Raw genomic sequence first — 25,353 nt, 5'->3', positions numbered from 1 at the left:
AATATATTGTTATAAAAAAATGTTTACGCAATGTTTTTTTTAATTAATTTAATGAAAAAATGTTGCGAAAACGTTTTTTTTAAAATATTATTATAGAAAAAATATTTTCGCAACATTTCTATAATAATTTAACGAAAAAATGTTGCAAAACGTTTTTCAAAGTAATTTTAATTAAAAAAAATGTTTTTTCAAAGTAATTTTAATTAAAAAAAATGTTTTTTCAAAGTAATTTTAATTAAAAAAACATTTTTTTAAAGTAATTTTAATTAAAAAATGTTTTTGCAACGTTTTTTTAATTAATTTAATGAAAAAATGTTGTGAAAACATTTTTTTTTAATATATTATTATAGAAAAAATGTTTTCGCAACATTTCTATAATAATTTAATGAAAAAATGTTGCAAAACGTTTTTCAAAGTAATTTTAATTAAAAAAAACATTTTTTCAAAGTAATTTTAATTAAAAAAACATTTTTTCAAAGTAATTTTAATTAAAAAAAACGTTTTTTCAAAGTAATTTTAATTAAGAAAATGTTTTTTCAAAGTAATTTTAATTAAAAAAACGTTTTTTCAAAGTAATTTTAATTAAAAAACACATTTTTTCAAAGTAATTTTAATTAAAAAAAACATTTTTTCAAAGTAATTTTAATTAAAAAAATGTTTTTTCAAAGTAATTTTAATTAAAAAAACGTTTTTTCAAAGTAATTTTAATTAAAAAAAACGTTTTTTCAAAGTAATTTTAATTAAAAAAATGTTTTTTCAAAGTAATTTTAATTAAAAAAAACGTTTTTTCAAAGTAATTTTAATTAAAAAAAACGTTTTTTCAAAGTAATTTTAATTAAAAAAAACGTTTTTTCAAAGTAATTTTAATTAAAAAACGTTTTTGCAACATTTTTTTAATTAATTTAATTAAAGATGTAGTATGTAATTGATAATTACTATTTTGTGTTGTAATAATAAGGGTTGCAACCTATTACTACTTTTAAAGTTAAAGTGTTGTAATATTACAACACTTATGATTGTTCAAAAATTTCCTTTTTGAAAAATAAAAATTACAAAAATAAGTTTTTATAAAACAAATATTATTATAAAAAAAATGATTAATGTATTATAATACATATTTGTATAATTAGAAATAATTACAACACTATATAATAATTACAATACTAGTAGTAATTATTATACTATATAACGATTATAATATTGTGTTGTAATTACAACAAAAGTGTTGTATGTATGTTGTAATAGTTGCAACCTTACAACCTTTTAAAAATAATTACATATTACATCTTTAAATTTAATGAAAAAACGTTGTGAAAACATTTTTTTTTAATATATTATTATAGAAAAAATGTTTTTGCAATGTTTTTATAATAATTTAATGAAAAAATGTTGCAAAAACGTTTTTTTTTAATATATTATTATAGAAAAAATATTTTCGCAACGTTTCTATAATAATTTAATGAAAAAATGTTGCGAAACATTTTTTCAAAGTAATTTTAATTAGAAAAACATTTTTGCAACATTTTTTTAATTAATTTAATGAAAAAATGTTGCGAAAACATTTTTTTTTAATATATTATTATAAAAAAAATGTGCAATGTTTTTTCATTATAGGACTGGACTGGACTGGACCAAGATAACTAGTCCAGTCCAGTCTGATCCTAGATTCTCTTTTTAATGTAAACTGAACTGGACCAAAATGAACTAATTTTTCAGTCTGATCTCGGATTACTCTTCAATCCGGATCAATCCAGACCATTTAGAGCTTTAGTATATGCAATATCAAATATTCCATGATATTCCTGAATTAATTTATTGCTTGCATCAATATTTACTAGATTATGAACTGACACGTTGTTAAAAATAATAGGTATTGGTGCACAACCTGAAACCTGCTTACAGATTCAAGTGGCCATATGTTTGGCAGTAGATAAAGTTATGGCATCTGGTCTTCTTTTTTTATGTATATCATGATAATTATTTAGATTATAAACGTACAAATGGTCACTCTGATTGGTAATTAAATTTTGGTTAATAGTAGTTCTTCAAATAAAAAAAAAATATATTTTTTTACTTACATGTTCAGAGAGAAATTTTCTGATATTTAATGAATGTTCATTGGCAATTTTATGTTTAAAATTATTAACTATTATATAATAAGCAGAAAATCCAATACTATTTATTGTATTAATTGCAACACATGTTGCATCCAATACTGATAAATATAATCCAATTTCTAACTTGAAATCATTAATAAACTTATTTTACATTTCAGCCATGATATAACATAGACTTACAATTGTTTTTCTTGCTTCAACTTTATTATATACAGATTTTTTATCAGAAACTAATGCCTTTACTAATTTATCAAAAAGACCTTATAAATATGGGTCTGCTTTTTCTATCATTTGTTTAAAATGGATAGGATTAAGCTTTAAATTACCATGCCACTCATATGGAACCTTTGTAAGCATAGTAACCTACTTGGTAAATGAATTGCTTTTTGATTTTGTATGTAATAAATAAAAAATTAGTTATAAAAAAATTTAATTTTCAATCATTTTAATATTTATGATTTGAATTTTCTTTATCTGGTTCTAAAAAAAAAAGAACTTCTAACTTTTGAGTATCGTAAAGTTCAACAATACTCATATAATGACTATGACACAATTGTTGTCTAATTATTAGATATGTATATTTATATGTTTCTTTTTTTTTTTTTTTGAGCTTTCTCATATGCTAATGAAATGAATTAAAGAAAACGAATCACTTGATTATTACAATTTCATACTAAATATGGGCCATGATTTTTTTGGACCATATTGAATAGTTAAAACCCCTACAGATGAGTTGAAAATGACTCATAGGATGATTTGTAATACGTGTAGTATTATCACGTATTATTTTATTTAGCCAATCATAATAACGTGATATACATTGATTATAACCAATAAAAACAAACTTTCCCTATGCTATAGGAAAACCATATTTTTGAAAAAAATATTTTTTTATTTTTTTTATTTTTTCTTAATATAATATACTTTAAATACCCCTACTTTATTAAAACCCTTTTTTTTAGTTTTTATTAAGATTTTTTGTGTTTTTTGAGCTAAAATCCATAATTTATTAGCAGTACTAACTGAAAAGTAGAAAGAAAGACAGAATAAGAATAAGAAAATGCTTTTGAATGAGTTAAAGTACTTTTATCACACTTATAAATAGCTTATAATTTAGGTCTTAATGATACTATTACTATCTATTGGCAGGCTCTTTCTTCATCTACTACGGGTTGAAGAGTAACCTGAGACCAGACTGAAAAATTAGTTCATTTCGGTCTGGTCCGGTTTATATTAAAAGGAGAATCTGAGACCAGATCAGACCAGACCAGTTATTTTGGTCCAATCCAGTCCGGTCCTATAATAAAAAAACGTTGCAATTACTTAGAAAAAACGTTTCACAACATTTTTTCGTTAAGTTAATTAGAAAAATGTTGCGAAAACGTTTTTTCTAATTAAATATACTTAGAAAAAACATTTCGCAACATTTTTTTGTTAAATTAATTAGAAAAACATTACGCCAACGTTTTTTCTAATTAAATATGATAAGAAAAAATGTTTCGCAATGTTTTTTCTTTAAACTAATTAGAAAAACATTGCGCAAATGTTTTTTCTAATTAAATATAATAAGAAAAAATGTTTTGCAACATTTTTTCTTTAAACCAATTAGAAAAATGTTGTGCAACCGTTTTTTCTAATTAAATATGATAAGAAAAAATGTTTCGCAACGTTTTTTCTTTAAACCAATTAGAAAAATGTTGTGCAAACATTTTTTCTAATTAAATATGATAAGAAAAAACATTTCGCAACGTTTTTTCTTTAAACTAATTAGAAAAACATTGCGCAAACGTTTTTTCTAATTAAATATGATAAGAAAAAATGTTTCACAACGTTTTTTCTTTAAACTAATTAGAAAAACATTGTGCAAACGTTTTTTTTAATAAATATACTTAGAAAAAACGTTTTGCAACATTTTTTCATTAAATTAATTAGAAAAACATTGCGCAAATGTTTTTTCTAATTAAATATAATAAGAAAAAACGTTTTGCAACATTTTTTCTTTAAACTAATTAGAAAAATATTGCGCAAACATTTTTTCTAATTAAATATGATAAGAAAAAACGTTTCGCAACATTTTTTCTTTAAACTAATTAGAAAAACATTGCACAAATATTTTTTCTAATTAAATATGATAAGAAAAAATGTTTCACAATGTTTTTTCTTTAAACTAATTAGAAAAATGATGCGCAAACGTTTTTTTTAATAAATATACTTAGAAAAAATGTTGCGCAACATTTTTTCTTTAAATTAATTAAAAAAACATTATGCAAACGTTTTTTTTATAATAATATGTTAAAAAAAATGTTACGCAACATTTTTTTATTTAATAATTAAATAATCGCAACGGTTTTAATATAAACCATTGCGAAAATATTTATCAGTCTGATCCAGTTCCAACCCATTTTTTCAGCCTGGGTTAGATTTATAATCTGAAACCGGACCAGACCAGACCAAATATTTTGGTCCGGATTAAAGCATCAACCCAGACTGGACCAATCCGAATTTTCAGTCCGGGTTGTCGGATTAGAACTGACTCGATTAGAGCTTTAATTCTAATTTTCTTATACTTAAAACTTTTTCTAAAATGGAAATGAATAATTCTTTCCAGAAATCTATTATATAAATACTTTTAGACCTGTTTACACTTTTTATTGAATATTTTTTAGTTACATTTCAAGCATTACCATTCTCTTTATAGTCAATTACTGATTCAAAACAATTCTTCTATTTCAGTATAATTATAATTTTGTATTTCAGATTTGGCATTTTATTGAAACTAATAGTATATTGAATAGTTTAAACTATGGATGGATAATACATTTAGCATCATCTTTTTTAATCTATATACACCTAAAACCTTGAAATATTGAGACAAAGATATCAATTTCAGTTTTACTGAAATTATATAAAAATTTTCTTTTTTTAATTTTTTATAAACTGATTATTATAGTTTTATCTTTTATTTTTATTTCTTCATTTCTGTTTTATTTTCTTTATATATAGACAGTTTTTATATATTTGGTGGTAGATTATCTTAGAAAAACTAAAGATTTTTAGTATTGTTCATATTTTTTATATTGTGCTATAATAAATATTTGATGAAAAATACATTAGCTTTAATTTTAACTCTGTCACTTTTATATAATAGGACTATAATAACTAATATGATACTATTCATAATTTAATAAAAAATAACTTTTGCTATACAACTGATTAATCTAACTTTTTTATTTATCATTTTATAATTAGATATTATATCTTAATTACAATTATCTTATTAGTTTTTATTTGCATGAATTATATATACTATTGTGGAGTGATCAATGGGAATACTAATTTTTTTGATTTACTAAACTATAAAATTACAAAATACCATGATGTTAGGGTAGTATACCAATTAATTAATTAAACTTATATCAGTTAACTATTAAAATTTAGATAATGGAGATTTTTTAATATTATACAACAATTAGAATTAAAAAACTGGAATAATTATACATAAAATAATAGAATATTTGTATATAATATTTATATTATTTTATAATATATAAAATTAAAATTATTTTCGGTCAAATAATCTCTTAAACAATATATTTGCTTTTTGTTCAAGGTCTTGATCTTTATTATCACTTTTTTCATTAAAATTTTGGTTATAAAGAGAAGTTATTTCATTTAAAGTTTGATGTTTTTTAGTTCTAAACTTCATTAAATCAAAAAAGGAAACATTTAATTTTAGTAAAGGAAGTAGTAGACAGTTGAAGTTTTAATTGTTGAAAGCTATTTATCATATTTTGATGTGTTTTAAAATTCTATTTGTTAAAAAAATCTTCTACATATTGTTGATGAATAACAATACAGTCAAACCTTGATATGACGAACCCTTAATATAGTAAATTTTTCAGACAATTATAATAAATTTCCCCTCATTATAACGAATTAACTAATCAAATCTCTTAAAATCTTCACTATAGTCTTATAGCGAAGTTGAAGTTTGGACTATACTTGTAGCTGAAACCTTTTCACGTGATTTTTGAACACGTCTTTAAATCAAAATTAAGTTAAAAAATGATAAAAATTAATCTCTACATCTAGCTGAAACTATAATATAAAGTCTTTGGAGTTTCAGATGGATTTCTAAATAGTTTTTAATAATTTATTATAATTAAATTACTGAAAGTCCAAAACTCTATTCAGCTTTATAGAGGTTTTGGCTATATGTATAGTCTGGACCCTAGAGTTTGTTATAACAAGGGTTAACTGTATATCAAATGCAATATTTAATGAATTCAAATATCTTGAAAAAATCATAAAAATTATTTCTTAATTTGTAAATTGCTTTAAAATTCATTTTAGCTTTTGGATAATAAAATCATTAATTCCTTTGCTACTAATATCTGCTTCAATAAATTTTGCATAACATAATTCTCGAAGTGAAAGTAAAGCTCCGCATGAGCCGAGCCGGCTTACGAGCTGGCTTGAGCTTTTCAATCTGAGCCGAGCTGAGCCACAATTAAATTGGCTCAGTGGCTCGCGAGCCAGCTTGAAATGAGCTCGAGCCAGTGATAGGCTCAGCTCAAAAAGCTCAAGCCAGTAATAGGCTTGGCTCAAAAAGCTCGAGCTGGCTTGAGTTATCATACAAAAAACGTTGCGAAAACGTTTTTTGTATAATATTATATTAAAAAAAACGTTTCGCAACGTTTTTTTTAATTCTTTAGTAAAAAACGTTGCGAAAACATTTTTTTCACTATATTATTTTAGAAAAAAATGTTTCGCAACGTTTTTTTAAATTCTTTAGTAAAAAAACGTTGCGAAAACGTTTTTTTCATTATCTAATATTAGAAAAAATGTTTCACAGCGTTTTTCTAAATTCTTTAATAAAAAAATGTTGTGAAAACATTTTTTTCACTATATTATATTAGAAAAAAATGTTTCGCAACGTTTTTTTAAGTTCTTTAATAAAAAAACGTTGCGAAAACGTTTTTTTCACTATATTATATTGGAAAAAAACATTTCGCAACGTTTTTTTTAATTCTTTAGTAAAAAACGTTGCGAAAACGTTTTTTTCACTATATTATTTTAGAAAAAAACATTTTGCAACGTTTTTTAAATTCTTTAATAAAAACATTGCGGCGTTTTTCACTATATTATATTGGAAAAAAAGCGTTTGCAGCGTTTTTTTTAAGTTCTTTAATAAAAACATTGCGAAAACGCTTTTTTCACTATATTATTTTAGAAAAAAATATTTCACAACGTTTTTTTAAGTTCTTTAATAAAAAACGTTGCGAAAATGTTTTTTTCACTATATTATATTGGAAAAAACGTTTCGCAGCGTTTTTTAATTCTTTAGTAAAAAACGTTGTGAAACGTTTTTTCACTATATTATTTTAGAAAAAGCGTTTTCGCAACATTTTTTAAATTCTTTAGTAAAAAAACGTTGCGAAAACGTTTTTTTCACAATATTATATTAGAAAAAAACGTTTCGCAATGTTTTTTTAAGTTCTTTAATAAAAAAACGTTGCGAAAACGTTTTTTTCACAATATTATTTTAGAAAAAAACGTTTTGCAACATTTTTTTTAATTCTTTAATAAAAAAATGTTGCGAAACGTTTTTCTGAAGATAAAGCTCGAGCCTGGCTTGGCTCGAGCCATGCTCGAAAATGGCTCGGCCAACTGCCTTTGAACAGGGGGTAGCGAAATTTTTATGGTTCGGCTTATTACTGCAGACAGAATTTTTTTTCGAGCTGAGCTGAGCCAGACTGTGGCTCGGCTTAAACCGGCTCATGCGGAGCTTTAAGTGAAAGTAGAGATAATTATGTCCATGTTTTTCACCTAATTGACAAATACTTAGTGATAAATGTAACTAACAATTTAATTATTTTTGGTGAAGTTCTAATACTTTTTATGTATCTAGTTCAATTTTTATTTAAGTTCATTAAATTGATTATTATTTAATAAATTAGTACTTTTTAAAAGCTCATTTTCAAAAAAATGATAGGGATTTTCAACAATATTTTTTAGTTACATTGTTATTCAAATCACAAAAATTGACATCTGATTATATCCAGTAACAAATTTTACAAAAGGTCGATAAAAGTTTTTGCCAAAATGAATTAAAACCTTAATTTGAATATTAAGGAATAGATCATGAAGCCAAGTTTCAAATAACTTCCATTTTTTAATATAAGTCTTTTATGTATTTTTTTGAGATTTAAGATAAGGTAAAAATTAATTAACAAATTATATATATGTTTCTTCATGTTTCAGATATTGTTCTGCATATGTCAATTCATAAAGCCATCTGAATCTAATTGATTATTAATATTTAGGTAGTTTATATTGAATTCTTTCTTGATAAAGTATACAAACATGATTAGAATTAGGAGTTTCTTTATTACTTTTGTTATAGTCATCATGAAGTTTCCAGTTAAATAAAGTAAGTTTGCAGGAAGCTTCTTTTGTAAAATCTACTTATACTAGATAATTTTCCAAAACATACTTTTTCAAAATTATTCATAATAATATACACTACATATAGACTACAAGAAATCTGATAAGATTCAGCTCCAGTTAATTTATTAAATAGTACCACTGCTCCTCCAGTTTTACTACCCAGTAAAAAGTTCTTGTACCAAATATAGGCCAATTATGAAATGAGCCTATTCGGTATAAAATTTGGCCATATTTATTTTACTTTTATCCCATTTATGGTCCAATTTTTCATACCAAACGGGCTCATGTATAAATTCAATACAAACCTAATATGAATTCAGTACAGGACTTTTTACTGGGCTACTTATGTAATTTGTATTATCAGATACAAAAGTCAAGCATTAGTAAAATTTTATTTTAAAATATTTAAAAATGCCATATATTGCTTATACAACAGAATTTCCAGTACAACAATCTAAATTCCTCATTTTAAGTAATCGAAAATCAGGAGTATTTGTTCTATTATTCCAGAATATAATACAAAGAACAAAAATTTTTTGTTAACTTCAAATTGATTTATTTACCATTATGCCAATTGCCAAAGGAGTAAAATTTAAAGGTATTACTCTGATTAAAAATTTTATTTACATGCATCACTAATCTCTTTATTCCAACAAATAATAGATTATTATTTTAATAGTAGTGACCTTTTTCCAATTAAAAATATTGTGTGGCTTGAACTGTACTTCAAAAAGAAATTTGGCCTATTTGAGAAATTTGTATTACTATGTTGATAAACTCATTTGTGTATTGTGATTTATTTTTCATAATCATTGCTTTAATAGATTCTTTAAGAGGTTGTAAATTAACCTACGAGCTGTAACATGAACTTTGATATATATTAGTGATGCTTGTGTTTATATTGTGATAATGAACTTATTAGTTATCTAATTTTATGATTTTTTTTAGTATTAGAATGTTTTAATTTAGTTATTTGCTTTTGAAGTGTTTTATTGTTTTGAATCAATGAACTTGAGTTTTGATCTGCTCTGTAAAGAGAGGAGTTTACAAAATCCAGAGCTTTATTTTGTAGAAATGGTGAAAATAAATTACTCTGATTTGGTCTTTTTAAATAATGCATAGTATTAAGTAAATAAACAGTAGATTTTAATTAATCATCTGGTAATTTTTCAATTGTTTCAATTAACTTTTTATGACATGTATATTGTGCCTAAGATTGCTTGTCTAAACCACTTCAAAATCCTACGATTAGTTTTGTCAAAATTTTACTATAGATTTATTATAGTTTCAGCAGAATTTTGGCAGTTTCAGCATTTATAATAAGTTTCGGCAGTTTCGTCTTTCTCCAAAGTTTCGCCAGTTTTTTAATATAACTTAATATAGTTTCGGCAAAATTTTGCTTTTCGGCAAAACGCCATCTTTCCTAAACCCCTAGGTTTCAGCAAGCAACCTTAGTTGTGTCTCAGATTGATTCTTGCCTCAGATTAAAACTCACGCTGCGTGAGATTAACATCAGATCACGTGCATTACATATATGGTAATTTTACTATGTAGATCATCACGTGTATATACATAATTCGTCACATCCTATTGGTAGTTTTAATCTGAGACAAGAATCAATCTGAGACACAACATGTATATTTAATCATCTTTTTATCATTAGTTAGTTAAATGATATTTTGATAGATTAGTAGCAATTCATTAGTATAAGTGCTTATTTAATTTCAAGAATTCTTTTTCTTTCTGAGAAATTCTTTATGTGTTACAGAAATTTGGTTTGCTTTGCGTGATTGACTTTTTCTTTTAGAAACCTTTAGCATTTTATCTGTAATTATATTAATTAACATACAATATTATAAAATTATTTTACCTTATCAAAACATGGATTTACCTCCAAATTTTTATAATAAGTCTATAAAAGATTAAAGGACAAAATTACATTCAAATATTTCACTTTTAATATGAAATTCTAAGAATTTATTTTAAGAACTAAATAAATTTCATATATTTTTTCTTTACAAAAAAAAACTGTAAAAATTTAAATTTTATAAAAAATTTGGAAAAAAAAGAACATAATTATTTTGTAACAGTTCTTAAGAATGATTTCTATAAAAAAAATAACTTTAATGTTTATAGGAATCTTTTAAAGTTTTAAGTATTATTTATATTAAATGATTTATAAAAAAAGTAATAGACTGATTTAAACTTTGTATAATAAAAAATTTTGATTATAGTAGAATTGGCTATTAAAGTATCTAATATAGTTTTGATTAATTAGTCGATATGTCATCTTATCCTATAAAAAAAATTTTACTTAAAATATATTTAAATATATTTAATTTTATTTAAAATATACTTAATTTTCTTATTTTATACTTAAAATATACTGAAAATTGAATTTTCACAAAATTTGAATTAAATTGTATTTAATATATACTTAAAATATATTTAATTTACATTTAAATTTTGCCTATTTTAGTATATTTTAAGGATATTTAAAATAAGAATATTTTAAGTATATTATTATATACTTAAATTATACTTAAATGATATTTAATTTTTGCCTATTACATATGGGCTGATTTGTCTATTCTGCATTAAAAAGATTTATTGATTAATTTTCACAATTTTTGTTACTCAAAATTGTTTTGTAATACCAAAAAATCATCTGATTGATGATCACTTGACTAAATAATAAGTTAAACAAAAATTTACATTTGTGAAACTTAAATTATTAAATGTAAAAGAGCTGTAAAAAAACCCATTTCACTAATAAAAAACCCATTTTTCATATATATGGAATTTTTAACATATATTATTAAAAAGTAAGTATATTTTAATAAAAAAAATATAAAGTAAAATAAAAATTTATATAGCCTTAGTAGCTATAAATGTTTATAAAAGTATAATAAAAATATCATATAAAAGATGGTATCATAATAAATATTTTTAAACAATAAAAATAATTATTTTATGTCAGAGTTTGTATTACCAACTTTAAATGCAAATATATCAAGATTCACTGATCCGTTTTCCATAATTTTAGGCTCGTTGGAAAGCCCTTGTTCTGACTTTATAGGAGAAAAAAGAACTTGCCGATTGAATTATTAGATCTGGAAATATTTACGTTTAAAGTTAAGGTATGAACTTTTTAACATGCTTAAATGCAGATATCTTGGGATCCACTGATCCATTTTTTATAAATTTAGGCTCTTTGGAAAGCCTTTGATCTGGTCTATATGAACGAAAAAAGAGCTTGCCAATTGGATCACTGGATCTGGAGATATTTACGTTTTAAGTTGAGATACAAATTTTTAATATATATAGTAAGTGCTAAGAATTATATTAATTTAAAAGAAATATTTACCAAATTATAGTATAATAACATTAAATAAAAATTTTTTAATACTCATTTCCAATTTACTGTATAGTATATAGTATTTTGTATAATAAAAATATAATATTTTAATTAAAGGTAGACAAATCAGCCCATATGCTTTAGTATATTTTAAGTATAAAATAAAATTTTAAGTTTATTTTAAGTATATTTTAGTAAAAATATTTTTTATAAGGTTATCATAATGTAATAGGTTTTGTAGTTATATAATATTATTGAATATAAAGTATATATATGGGGACTGGTCCAGCAAAACAAGGGGTTAGGTCCAAAAAATTTTTTTTTGAAATTTTATTATATTTGTAATTTTTAGTGGAATTAACATATAATTGTCATATAAACTTAAAAAGTTTTTTTTAAGACCAAACCCCTTGTTTTGCTAGACCAGTCCCCATATGTTAAAAATAACTGAAGGCATTTAAATGCTAATACTTACTAAGTTAAATTAGCTACTTAATAGTACATATATAAAGTATTCTGGTATATAATAAATGATTTACTAGTTAATTATGTTAGAATTTTTTGTACTTGTATATTTGTAATTTTTTATTATATAATCTTGTATATTATATTTTAATAAACTAACAAATATACTGCAAAATTAAATATTTTAAGTCAGTTTTATAAAATAAATAATTATAAAAAAGTATGTACTGATCAAAATCAAAAAAATTAAACATATGAAAATCGGCCAAAAATCAGATCAAAATTGACTAATATTACAAATCAGCATATCTAATTTTTTTTTTTTTTTTTTGTGAAGCTAATGATGTTACAAGGACGATTTTTATTAATTTTGTAGATAAAAGGCCATAAGTCCAAAAGACTTGGGGCAGCACGAATCATACAAAAAATCTAAGTATACAACTAAACACGTAGAAGTATACCTACGATGCTACACATTTACGAAAAAATTACAAAAAAAGACTAAACTCCCACTCATAAAGCAGAAAATCCACCCAATAAGCTAGAATAACTCCCACCTACCAAATGAATTACCGCCTAATAAGCTAGAAACGGCAAGAAAAAATATAAATGAATGAAAAATAAATTCTAAAACCTAAATTAATAAAAAATATTTTTAAACTAATTTACGCAGCAAATCTAAAATTTCCACCAAAACTTTATCCTTTAATTTACTACAGGACTTGTCCTTTTTGTTCTTTTGCTCATCAGGCTTTTTGGACGTCGTTTCTTCTAGTTTCTTCTTAGAATTCTTCGAATTCTGTTGAGTTTTCTTGGTCTTCTGACTTCTTGAAGTTCGATTTCAGTTCTTATTGGCTTTATCACCATGTGACCTTGTTGGTTGCGTCGGAGGAGCGTGTCGATTTCATGACAGATTATAATTTTCCCAAATTACCTGATTTTCTAATGCTGCGCGCATATCAACCCACCTTTCGAAAAAACCAAGTAACTTACGTTCCCCTCTCGCTGTTTGTACAATTTTAAAACTTTTCAATCCTTTGATCGCAGAAAGGAAAGAATGTGGGCGACGGTCGGTCCATAAGGCTGCTAGAGTCATTGAATCTGGTATTTTATGAATCGTAGCTTGGAACTTTTCACGTTGTTTTCTTTCTTTGAGAGTCCACCTTGCTGGAAATCATCGTACTGGTATCCCTCCTAAATCTGTAGTCCATACCGGATCTTCATTAACTTCGAATTGGGCTAACTGAAAGGTACTTAATTCTATCTTCAAAAGTTCCTTCAGAATATCTTCAGGAGTCCAGGATACCAGAATGTCATACACCAAAATGTCTCTGACTCGCGATGTATCATCATCGGTAGGTATATGTCCAGTTATTACATTTTTAACCAAATTTTTGTTTGACTTTTTTTTTTGCTTCGAAGACTTTGTCAAATCCATACTAATATTTTCTTGTTGTATTACATGTTGCGGCTGTGTAATATCGACTATTAATGGTGTGGCTGTGTTCAGATTAAAATCCAAAAGTGATTTATCAACATTAGGTTGTGTACCAGATGATTCTGCGATCGGCCGATCTTGAACGTCATGAGACTTATCGATCGGCTGATTTATATTCAAATCTCGATCATCATCCATTAGATCATCATCATCAGCTTCTAAATTCGGTTGAAAAGGTATTGCGTCATAATCTAACTCTTCTGAGTCAGAATTATTCGAGGAATCGAGTTGGGTTTTTGAAATCTTTTTTTTTGATTTTTTTGATTTCTTTGATTTTTTGGACTTCTTGTAACTTCTAGGTAAAAATTCCAGCTGTCTTTCCAGTTCCTCCCGCTTTTTAATTTGTTGTTTTAATAACATAGATAAACTTTTGTCGTTTTCCAACTTCTTAGCTTGTACTGCGGCGAAGCCTTCTGAAGTGGAATACATAGCAACATGCAGGAAAAATGTAAAACTTTCTGGAGTCATTTGATAACGTAAAGCCCTTCCCTTCCAACTGTTAATATCTTCATCATTTAGGCCAAAATTATTCCGTATTATATTACGTTGAACTTCTGTATTTCGTCCTTTAAAAAATGAAGAATAAAGACTTTCACAATATTGTATATAATATTGATATGTGTGTAATAAAAATGGTTCTTGTTCATATTCTTTAGTCAAAAAATTATTTTCAGCTATTTTAATAGTAGTTCTAACGCTTTCCATAATAAAAAAACAAAAGTAAAAAATTTTTCGTTTTTACTGCAGAATTGTTATGTTTTAATTATTTCAGAGAAAAGAGTTTTTTTTTTTCAAATCAGCATATCTAATTGATACCAATCAGAAAATTTAATAAAAATTTAGCAAAAAATTATCATATTTGATTGATGGCTAATTGATGCTAGTTGAAATTAAAAAAAAAAATAGATAAATAGCAAATCAATTTAAAATTTATCCAATATTCAAATATGTACTTCAGATTTATGGAAAATTAACAATTCAATAAAAATTCAATAAAAATTCAGCAAAAATTCATTATATTTGATTGATAGCTAATTGATGCTGATTGAAATCAAAAAAAAAAATTGGACAAAATGGCAAATCAATCTAAAATTTGCCCAATATTTAAATATATACTTCAGATTTATTGAAAATTGACAATTCAATAAAAATTCAGCAAAAATTCATAATATTTGATTGAAGGCTGATTGATATAAAAAAGTCATTAAAATTAACTTTTGAAAATATGATTTGTCATTAAAATTCAGAAATTCAGAAAAAATCAACATCAAATTTATAGTTAATTACTTAATTTATTATAAATTTATGTCTAAAACTTATAAGTTTATAATTGATATTTTCTACTAACTGGATTTATAGCTAAATACAGTCAACTCTCTTTATAGTCACACATTTGGGACAGTCCATATTTGGTGATTATAAAGAGATGTGACTATATAAAAAATTTCTTATATTTGTATATCATAATTCCGGCCAAAAATTAACATAATTTTAGCCAGAATTATACTTAAACCTTTATTGTATCGTAACTTCACCAATATTAATCGTAGAGAGATGATCTTACCGCCATTCGATTCGTCTTGATGAGACGGTTCTAATGGTATAAAATACGTCGAAATCCAATCACTAGATTAATTTCCGAAATTAAAAAAATATTAATGGTTTTTGTGTGATAACTCTGTTAATATTGATCCTAGAAAGTCGATCTTACTACCATTCGATTCGTCTTGATGAGACGAATCTAATGGTATAAAATACATCGAAATCCAATCACTAGATCAATTTCCGAAATTAAAAAATATTAAATGGTTTTTAAGTAATAACTTCGTCAATATTGATCACAGAGAGATGAGCTTACCACCATTCGATTCGTCTCGATGAGGCGATTCCAACGAGCTATAAATCATCTTTTTACAATCACTAGGTACCGAGAAATCTAGCAAAATGTTAAATGGCGCAGTAAACGTAAATCAAGAAATATTATAATGCCGATGTTTAACATTTTGTTGAATAACTCGTCAGCCAGTGATCGGAAAAGGATAAAACTAGGGTTGGTCACCCTATCTCGGTGGTTAGTCACTGAGACCCTCATTAAGCCTGAGTATGGTGAGGTCGCAGGTTCGATTCCCATGACCACGGGAAATAAAAAGAATTTTACTGCGGACGCTACAACCAATAGCGTGAAGGTACAGGGATTAGTGTAGTTGGACTGCATCATGGTGAATTAGTGTGTACGGTTAGGCCGCACATTTCAACTAAGGGTCATGGTGTCCTTCTAACGTTCCCTATGAGGCCATTAGTATGTGCGCAGTCCTGTCCCGAGGTCACTACTATACCTTGGAGGGGACTTCCTGTCCAGGTGGTCACTCTACGATACCACTTGGGGTCAGTAATGGCTAGATGGTCGTCCTAGATGGTAAAGCTGAGGGTGCAATGTCTTAGTGGTAGTTTGACCTTCTGTTAGGTCTTAGACCAACCAAAGTGTTCGTGCATTTAACAGAACGGGTGGCTATAGGGTTCGATTCCCTACTCCTTGGGTCCTGGTTGGTGATCCCTGGTGGTTGATACCCACCATAAGGGGTGATCCTGGACAGATGCCTGCTACTTCCTGTCTGAGTGGTCACTACAAAGTATACTACTTGGGGTAAACAACTGTACTATCGGTACTGGGTAATCGCGGGCTGTAGTGGCCTTTGAAATGGGTGGATTCTTAGGTACATCTAAAATGGTGGTATGGAAGGGTACTAGATGGTTGATGTTACCTGTCGAAAGTCCTCCATGAAAGTTGATGCTCTCTAAAGGTCGTAAAATAAATTGAGTATCAGTATCGTGCAATGGGTATAGGATGAGTAGGCGGCGTGTGCTCAGGCAAACCAGGGATCGGCCTAAAATGGCCCGATGGGGGATGTCTTCATAGTGGAGCTGTTACCTGAGGAATTAAGTGCGGTTTAATGGTTGCCCATTGAAGATGATAGGAGCCTTAGACCCGAGATTAGTACGCGGGAGGCAATGGTGGTCTGGCCGTAAACGGCTTGCAAAGGAAAAGGATAAAAGCTGCTGGTCGGCCACCTATCTCGGTGGTTAGTCACTGAGACCCTCATTAAGCCGAGTATGGTGAGGTCGCAGGTTCGATTCCTACGACCACGGAAATAAAAAGAATTTACTGCGACGCTACAACCAATAGCGTGAAGGTACAGGGATTAGTGTAGTTGGACTGCATCATGGTGAATTAGTGTGTACTAAGGTTAGGCCGCACATTTCAACTAAGGGTCATGGTGTCCTTCTAACGTTCCCTATGCCGATTGGCCATGCGCAGTCCTGTCGCGGGGTCACTACTATATGCGCTGGGAGGGCTTCCTGTTCAGGTGGTGTCCACGATACCACTTAAAGGGGTCAGTAATTGCTAGATGGTCGTCCTAGATGGTAAAGCTGAGGGTGCAATGTCTTAGTGGTAGTTTGACCTTCTGTTCGTCTTAGACCAACCAAGGTGTTCGTGCGCAGAACAGGTAGCATGGTTATGGGGTTCGATACCCACCATATGCGATCCTGGACAGAAGCCTGCTACTTCCTGTCCAGTGGTCAGCTCTGAAAGTATACCAGGTTGGGGAGTAAACAACTGTACTATCGGTGCTAGGTAATCGCGGGCTGTAGTGGCTGAGTGAGGCTTGTCACATAAAATGGTGGTATGGAAGAGTCTTAGATGGTTGATGTTACCTGTCGAAAGTCCCTCCATGAAAGTAGATGCTCTCTAAAGGTCGTTAAATAAATTGAGTATCAGTATCGTACAATGGGTATAGGATGAGTAGGCGGCGTGTACCTAGCTTCAGATCAGCCTATAATGGCCCGATGGGAGATGTCTTCTATATGGTGCTGTTACGAGGTCGTTAAACTCGGTATAATGGTTGCCCATTGAAGATGATAGGGCACAGACCGATTAGTCTCCATAAGAGGCAATGGGTGAGGTCTGGCGTAAACATTAGCAAAGGAAAAGGATAAAACTACCACCATTCGATTCGTCTCAGTGAGACGATTCTAACAAGCTATGACACATCTTTGTACGATTATTAGATGCCAAGTTATTTAATATATTCTTTATATAACCGTGATTATAAACGGTTCTTTTTAATATAAGATTTTTGAGGATAGGTGTGATAGTGACTATAGATAGATTGTGACTATATAGGATAGATTTTAATAATAAAGTGTTTTGAACATTCAACTGGTGTGACTATATAGTAGAATGTGACTATAACGGGAGTGACTATAGAGGGAGTTGACTGTACTCTCTTGTATTTTGCCAATTTGAAATTTTGTAACTTACTGGTACAAATTTACCTAAAATATGATGCACAGGTATTATACAATCACAATTTATTTGATAAAATTTGGTATTCTACAACTCAATATTACAAATTTCATCACTACTGAAATAGGACCCCAGATAATTATAATTGAGGTTATATCTTACTATGTTTTAAACTTTATTTTTCTTTTAACATATAATTTTATTAAGTTAATATTATTTTTTACTATAGAAAAAAATGTTTCTTTTGAAAAGAAGAATCTTTTGATACCAAAATCTTGTAAATCTACTGATTAGAATTTGAGATAAGTATCATTACACAGGCAAAATTTGGCAAAAAAATATACGCTTTTTCACTATCGGTATACATAGAAATATACAAAAAAATAAAAATTACTATTATTAAATATTACTTTTTAAGTAACAAAATTATAGATAATAGGAGGGCAATTATTATTACAAAGTTTTGTATCTATAGCTTTAAAAGTAAGTTCAGGATGACAAGGATAAATTTTTAGCATAAAAGATATGACCTTAATTATAATTGTCTGGGGTCTTACTGAAATAGTATCGAATATTGGTTGAATTTGCATATTTATACTAATAAACATATATTAGAAAATATTTGACAGGATCATCTGAAAAGTCTCACAGGTTGAAAAGTGAAAAATCAGGCACCAATCGGTCACCAATCAGGTAGCTGATTGGTGCCTGATTGGTGACTGATTGGTGACTGATTGATGCCTAATTTTTCACTTTTCGACCTGTGTCTATTACGTAAGTAAAATAATACTGAATTTGATCTGGGTAGGTATTAACATTTTCATCATCTGTAATAAATTTTGCTAAGACATATGAACTTTTTATATGTTATAGTGATAATGATAATCTAAAGACTTCAGAACCAGTTTGACACCTTCTGAATTGATTAATTTTAACCTTAATTATTATATCATTATTTAAACTTTTTACAAGAGGCCTCTAAAATTTAAATGATTCATAAGTCACATTGTAATATTTAACTATTAAATTTAACATTTTATTTGAAAGTAGTATATTATGAGATACCGACTTGAGAAATTCATCTGAGAAGTCTTTCTTGCCAGAAATCTGTAAATCTTTAATATTTTATGAATTCAGTTAAAATCGATACATCTCATCTGATGAAAATTCATCAGTAACTGAAAGGGACTTAATAGTATGCTAACTGTTTAATAATTCAAGACCTTTTATTTCAATACCTGAATTTATGATATTTTTGATTTATTTATCAAACATTAATTGATGTATAAGTTCAGATTCAATTTTCCTGTTGCTGTTTGGTAATGAACTTAAAAGTGCAAAATTAATAAATTATAAGCTAATATTAAAATTATTAAAATCATTAAAAAATTGTTAATGGATATTTACTTAATATATCATTCATATGTTCAAAAGAGAAATGCCAGAATGCATATAATAGTCTATAATCAGCGCAAATGCAGCAAAAGATTGAGATTCAATGTAATTTTATCTCTATTGTAATGATTCTTAATGAATTTATCCACTAAATTTGATTCTAAAATCTGATTTATTAAAATTGAACAAACCCTAATAAAATGAGTCAGACTTTTTCTATCTATATCTGAAAGGTATTTCTAAAATGATATAGTTAAATAAATTGTAAAAATATTCGCTACTGATTGGCTGTAAAATTGGTGAATCCCTTTCCACTATGATAATACAAATATTTTTTGAATTAAAAAAGGCCATTATATACTATTTTTTTATAAAAAATTCTGAAAATATTTTTTTTATTAATTATAAACCATAAAATTAATTATCTTTTAAACTGTTTTACGAGCAAATTTACCTGCAATTTTTAAATTAGAATAAATGACGCTATAAAAAATTCTTTAATTTTGGCCAGATCATCACATAATTTTGTAGCCAAATTGATCTACATTCTGGCTATAAATTGTATGAGTTAAATGTGCAGTTGATCATTAAAATTGGATGAGAAATTAACCAGCAAAAATAGTATCAGAATTTTTATATAATAAAATCTAGACTTTTCTTATCATATTTTTTCTCTATTTGAATATTTATTATAACTTTTATTTTCATTATAAAAATTTTGCATTCTAATAAACAAAATAGAGATAAAAAAAATTAATTTTTATGAGTATATAATTAAAATGAATAATAAAATTTTCATTTAGATTCTATATAAAGTTAAAATCCTACTTATAAATATCAAAAATTATATTAACAAAAGTTGTTTTTCATACCAAATTCTACATATTCTATTAAGCTTTTATATAGCTACAATTAATTATTAACAAAATCGTCAAAGTTAAGTGCAAAGTTTTTTAAAATTTTATGATTATTTTAAAATACAACTTTTGATCAATGGATAATGATTTTCTAATATATAATTTATAAATGATAATAATTGCTACATAATATATAATTTAAATTATTCTGAAAAAAATTTTATTAAAATTGCTTTATTTTTCATAAAATTAGATGAGAGCTGAAATTTGGTAAAATTGTAATTTGGCCACAATTGCTTATAGTTTAAGGGATAAAATGTTGATTATTTTCTTTTATTAAGTAATGATCTATTTCTTAATTTAATTATTATATTTGTATTGCATATTCAAGTATATATTTAAATTATAAAATTTTATATTTGTATATAAATTTGCTAAATATTTAATAAAATAATTGGATTAAAAAAAAAATCAATTATTATGATAATAAAAATCTTATTTATTTATCTAATAAATGCATTTTATATTTATATAACAAAAAGAACTTTAAAATTTTTTATATATATAATAATAATTGGTCTAAAAATAACCATTTTGTTATTTAAAACTATAATATTTGTATTTGTAGCAAAAAATAAAAAAAAATACTTTTTTTAAAAAAGAAAATGTAATACAATAATACAATAATAAAGAAATACTAAAAATAATAATAATTATTAAAATAAACTAATGTAAAATTTGTTATATTCTACAAAATAAATTACCTAATATATAAATAATAAAGTAAATTAAAAAGCTAAGCTCTATTTACTTTTTTCAAACTACAAATTTTATTGGAAATAATAAAAATTAAACTTCCAATTTAACTATATTTATGTTTTAATTTGAACAATATTGCTATTATCATCATAATCATCTATAAATTCAATATCATTTGCATCTTCATATTCAGATTTTTCCATTTCAGGAATCTCATCATCTTCATATTCCTGCATTATATCTACATATGACATTGCATTTTTAAAGGTAAGATTAGTTCCCAATAACCATTCAACAATAAAAGCTTCCTCTAATTCTTCTTCTTCATTATGAGTCTTAATTTTTATTTCTTCTTGCACATTTTTTATTTCAGCTTCAATTATAGATACTAAGAAACCAACATCTGAAATAATTTCATTATTTTGTACAGGTTCTATTGCTTCTTTAGATTTTATTTGAACTATTTCATTCTGTGTATATTCATTGGATACCATTAATTCTTTTTGAGCTACTTCTTTATTCTGTACAAGCTCTTTTGATAATACTACTCCTTTAGATTTTGTTTGAACAACTGCTTTATTATGTATAGATTCTTTGAATATTACTATTTTTTCAGGTTTAGTTTGAACTACTTCAATATTCTCATTTTCCTTAATATTATTACTGTTAGTTAGTGGTAATTCCTCTGATGAAGTGAAATTCTGTAAAGCCTTCACTGATATTTGTTGTGATTTTCTTTTATTTGTTGCTGATGATTTTGCAGCTGAAATTGGTGGTAATAAGTTTTCGGACACATCCATTTTTTGCTCTTTAGGCAAAGCTGGTGTAATTCTATTTATTCCTTGTGATGATGTTTGATTATTGTTTTTATTAGTAAAATTATTGTTATTGGTATTATAAGATTTTTGTCGAGAAGGTGAGATAGGGGAAGGAACTTTATGTGCAGGATATGTTGGAACATCATTAGCATTTGATTGTGATAAAGTAGAAGTATTTGTAGGAGGAGATTGTTGAATATTTGATATATTTGTTGATTTTTGAGATTTTCTTGACCTATCTGTTATTCCCACGTATTCATCATAATTATCTGCGTCCTGTTCACTGTTACTCCTTTCCAAAATAGTTGGACTCTTCATTCCACCGGTGCTTGAAAATGTAGATCTATTAGGGGTATATTGTAAACTACGTGTTGAGCCTGTTAAACTCGCCCTTGAAATTTGACGAGCATGCCTTCCTTGAATTTCCACTTGATCAAAAATACTTTGTTCTCGATTATCTTCCTTTGGTGGAATTTTAGGTATTTCAATTTTTATGTATCTAGCCGGTTTATTAACTAATGTACTGGATGTTGAATTAGAACCATATGTATTTGTGGTAGATAAACTATTTATACTAGCATTAGTAAGTCTTTGACTACTAAGATTTGTTGATTCATCAGCAAATGAGGATTTTTTCAGCTTTGAAAGCAATTTTTTCAATTTCTTTTCTTTCTTCTTTCCAACATTACCGGCATCTAACGAACCAACACCATTATTTAAAATAGGATCTTTTGGTGGTGATGTACTCAAGAAATCAATTAAGTCCTGAGCTTCATGTCTTCGCTTAGGTTTTTTTTGTCCTTGAGGATATAATAAATCGTCATCGTCATCAATCAAATCCAAAGGATCCGGCCTTGGTTTAGGAACAGGTGGAAGACTTTTTGTCGCAGAATTTTGAATATTTCCTGTACTCTTGCTAGCTTGAGAATGTTGATAATAACTGGATTGTGTATGATCTAAAGACTTACTATGATGCAATGATGAAAAGTTAGTCCGATTTTGATATTGATTATTACTCGCTTGTGAAAATGATAAAGTTTGATTGATTGTAGCATTAATACGATCAGACTGATAAGGTGAAGATGGGGAAGATGGGGAAGATGGGGAAGATGGCATAAGAGGAGTATAACGAGGATTATTTCCCGGTGAACTGGGGGTTTTTGATCTTTTTTTCCTTGTTTTCTCGCCTAATACATCATCTGGACTTGTGTTCTTTAAAAATTCCCATAAACTTTCTTCTTTATCCTTTTTGGATTTACGCTTTCCAAATAGCTCATCGTCGTCGTCATCAAAATCTTCAAATTTAGGGGAAGTGGGATTTGATTTTTGAATTATTCGCTCACGGGAAACAGGTTCACGAGGTGCAAGTTTTGGTGGCCTCTTGTGTGTCTGCCCAGATAGTGAATTTCCATAGATTCTTTCGAGTTAAAAAAAAAAAGAAAAAGAAAAGAAAAATGAAAAAAAAAGAAATAAAAACTTAATAATCTACCTCAATTGTTATCAATCGATTTGGTGTTAAAGAAACCTTCATCGTTTGATTGCTAGAAATCAACGTTTCAAAACTCTTCATTTTTTCTCTATTATCCTCCTAACAATCAAACACAATTGTGTTGAAATATACTTTAAATATCTGAATTTCGATAATAAGACAATCCATATATTATTGCGAACCTTAGACCTACCATACTCGATACATTTCTTAAATCTGGTTCCTTGTCTCCTTGTCTTTGTAAGCTCTGCATACTTTTAGTTGAACGCATACCTACATTTTTATGTTCTGAACTGTGTCTACTATAATCGCTTAGTGATTTAACCGGGGAAGTAGGCCAACTATTATCCAAAGATGTTTGTCTAATTCCTCCATTATATGAACTAGACTTAGTGGGACTACGTGGAGTGGAAGATTGTATATATCCTAAAAAATTATATAAATCGGATGATATTGGTATAATGGTATAAATAAACACACCGAAAAAATCTTGATTAATATCTCAGTTTACCACTTTTAGGTAAGTGTGTTGATAACTGAGAGGTAGTAGAAGAATTGTATTCATTACCATCTGTTAATAATATTAAATTTCATGTTAATTACATTACATGAAAATATCACAACTTTAGGAAAAATGAACATACTTGTAGTACTTTCACGTTGTGACTATAATATATTAAATAAATTAATTAAAAATATGTTAGCTAATTATATTAAATAAATCTAACCAATTAATTAGGTAACTAATTCACTTATTCGCTAATTCACTAATCCACTAATCGCAAGCATTTAACTTGACCGTAAATGTAATAATTACATAATCTAGATAGAATATTTTGATGAATTACCTCCATTTGTTCTTTTAAATTTGTCCTTCTGAATAAAGGAAAAATTTGAGAATCTTCAGAAAGAGCAGAATAAACCTCTTGTGATCTAGCAACTTCCACACCTTGCTTTTCAGAAGCCTTTGCAACTAATATTAATATATATTCACCAACATATTCCAAAACAGCAGTTAAATAAATAGCTAAGCTTGGAGCAATATGTATCCCTTCGGATGCATATAGGTCAGGTACAGAATCAGGATCACGATCATCAGCGCCTCGTTCACCAAGAGTACTAAAGAATTGACATTTAACTCTAAATTGTTCAAATACTTTTTGTAAAGGAAAAGGATTAATTTCTATAGTTTTTTCTTTTGTGTGATCAGAGTTACCACTTTCGACATAAGTTTTTAACTCGAGTTCGGCTTCAACTATAGCATTTTTACCCAAACTGGTTGGTAAAACTTGACTAATGGCATCTTTTATTCTAATCAGGTCTAAAGACCTAGCTGAATCTATTAGGAAATATAAGAATTCATCAAGGAAATTATTTATTGCCGATAAGGCTTCAGATGAGATGCGGTAAGGAGCAACGTCTGCTATAATGGCGTTGGCTGCCCGTTGAGAAATATAAAGAGTGTCTAGCATAAGAGAAGGTAAAAGGCGGAAAGGATAAGTCGGAATTAAGATCGTTTAATGGAGGTATTAAATAAAGCTTTATTAACGCTACTTATTTCTTATTACTAAAAATAAAATATATGCCTATTTACACATGAAAGATCAAAGTTAAATCAAAGTTGAAAGGGAGAACTATATCTTTCTTATATAAAACTCTTTAAAAAACAATTAGTTTTATTTAGGTTATTTACGTATTGTTGCGGGGATGGCTCTCGTAGTAATTAACGTTTACTTACTCTTTGTAGAATCAACAGTCATGTTTTAACGGAATTGTATAGTTTGTTTATACATAAAGGAACCACGTTTTTGAAGTGTGGCGAAATTTTTTTTTTACTGTAA

General features: G+C 27.0%; 2 protein-coding genes across 2 annotated transcripts; both read right to left on the bottom strand.

Moving 5' to 3' along the window:
* Positions 1 to 13,564: 13,564 nt before the first annotated feature.
* On the bottom strand, positions 13,565 to 14,593 carry OCT59_010082 (uncharacterized protein; the record flags this gene model as incomplete). The annotated part of the gene is made up of 1 exon (XM_025330118.2): positions 13,565 to 14,593. The coding sequence occupies one exon, from the start codon at positions 14,591 to 14,593 to the stop codon at positions 13,565 to 13,567; it is 1,029 nt and encodes a 342-aa protein (XP_025184483.1).
* Positions 14,594 to 20,951: 6,358 nt separating this feature from the next.
* On the bottom strand, positions 20,952 to 25,272 carry OCT59_010081 (uncharacterized protein; the record flags this gene model as incomplete). The annotated part of the gene is made up of 7 exons (XM_025334017.2): positions 20,952 to 23,412; positions 23,513 to 23,611; positions 23,706 to 23,938; positions 24,024 to 24,083; positions 24,157 to 24,178; positions 24,361 to 24,977; positions 25,251 to 25,272. The coding sequence occupies 7 exons, from the start codon at positions 25,270 to 25,272 to the stop codon at positions 21,319 to 21,321; spliced, it is 3,147 nt and encodes a 1,048-aa protein (XP_025184484.2). The 3' UTR covers positions 20,952 to 21,318.
* Positions 25,273 to 25,353: the final 81 nt, after the last annotated feature.

Source organism: Rhizophagus irregularis, chromosome 18, assembly GCF_026210795.1.
Source record: "Rhizophagus irregularis chromosome 18, complete sequence".
Lineage (NCBI taxonomy): Eukaryota > Fungi > Glomeromycota > Glomeromycetes > Glomerales > Glomeraceae > Rhizophagus > Rhizophagus irregularis.
Note: the sequence above shows the minus strand (reverse complement) of the source record. Positions and strands in the feature narration are given on the sequence as shown.